The sequence below is a fragment of the Lipotes vexillifer genome, unplaced genomic scaffold (assembly GCF_000442215.2).
Source record: "Lipotes vexillifer unplaced genomic scaffold, Lipotes_vexillifer_v1.1 scaffold1237, whole genome shotgun sequence".
NCBI lineage: Eukaryota > Metazoa > Chordata > Mammalia > Artiodactyla > Lipotidae > Lipotes > Lipotes vexillifer.
This window is the reverse complement of record NW_006771447.1, coordinates 423,054-424,220: the sequence shown is the minus strand read 5'-3', so window position 1 is coordinate 424,220 and position 1,167 is coordinate 423,054. Positions and strand designations below refer to the sequence as shown.

Here is a 1,167-nt window from a genome sequence, read left to right as displayed (position 1 = left end):
CTCTTTCTCCTAGCTAACTCCAGGTTCGAGGTCTCCATGTAAATGTCATTTTTTCAAGGAAGCCATTCCTGGTGCCTTGGGCTGGGATTAGGTGGTCCTGAACTTCCTCCACCACTTATTAGATTCTAATGCATATTTAATTGTCAGGCCCAATCAAAAGCCATATGAGAGCAGAGGCAGGCTCTGATGTTAACTATGACATCCTTGCAGCAGGCATATGTTTTTGCTCAAATAAATTCATCCTTTGCATCATATTCTGAGAATCCAAAGAACTTTTTCTCAGTGATTTAGCAGAAATATTTAACCAAAGAAGATAAATAAGTCATGATATAATCATGGCAAAATAAGTTGACTGCAAAATCTGAAAACTAGAAACCTACAGAAAGACAAATTCTTCTGAGCAAAACTGTTCACACCATGTGCTTTTTAAATTTGTTATGAGAAATCTTGATCGTCAGAGCTTATTCTAGACTGTATTTAATGAAAAGAACAAAAATAATGAAAACTAAGAAAGGTATTTCCCCAATACCTGCTCTTCCCTCTCCTTTTCTTTGGTTTTACTTCTGTAGACTCTAGCAGAGGTGGCTTCCTGGGATGGAATGGCAGAGATCTGATGCAGTGGCATGCTCATCCCAGCCTCCTGTGTGGTCTTCCTCTTTACGGAAGAAAGTCTCCAGTGGTAGAGTCATTTTGGGCCATGGACTTCAAGCTGAGAGAGAGAAAGGAAGACAAGACGTAACTGAGCTAAAACACTTTTAAAATTTCCAACAGTGAGATTAGCATTTTATATTTATATTCATATTTAATTAAATAAGTTACAATGTCTAACATAAATACTTCGTCTTCAGAAATGATAGAAGATGAATGCCTATGGCGGGAACTGTAACGTTTTTCTCATGTAATAAGATGGGAGCACCTGAAAGAGGCTGGTGTAACAGGTACATGTATAATCAGATATTAATTTTCCAATGGCTACTTAGGTTTTAAACATAGCAGTCTCATCCTTTATTTTACGAATATTTTTGAAGTTACACATTTTTTTTTTGAACAAGCATTCATCCTGATGTAAGCAGTGATCCTTCCTTAAGATCACTGCCTTTGAGTCCACATAATGGTAATATTAAAAGTTAAAGAAGTCTGAAATAAGTTTAAGATATCTATGATCCA

The 1,167-nt window shown here is 36.4% G+C and overlaps 1 protein-coding gene across 2 annotated transcripts in view; it reads right to left on the bottom strand.

The window, feature by feature from the left end:
• MARCHF8 (membrane associated ring-CH-type finger 8) overlaps positions 1–631 on the bottom strand; it is a 60,441-nt gene extending 59,810 nt beyond the window's left edge. For both annotated transcript variants that reach the window (XM_007446785.1, XM_007446786.1), the window contains exon 1: positions 530–631. In XM_007446785.1, the coding sequence (XP_007446847.1) occupies positions 530–631 (102 nt within the window). The remainder of the gene's footprint in view (positions 1–529) is intronic.
• Between the last annotated feature and the right edge of the window lie 536 nt (positions 632–1,167).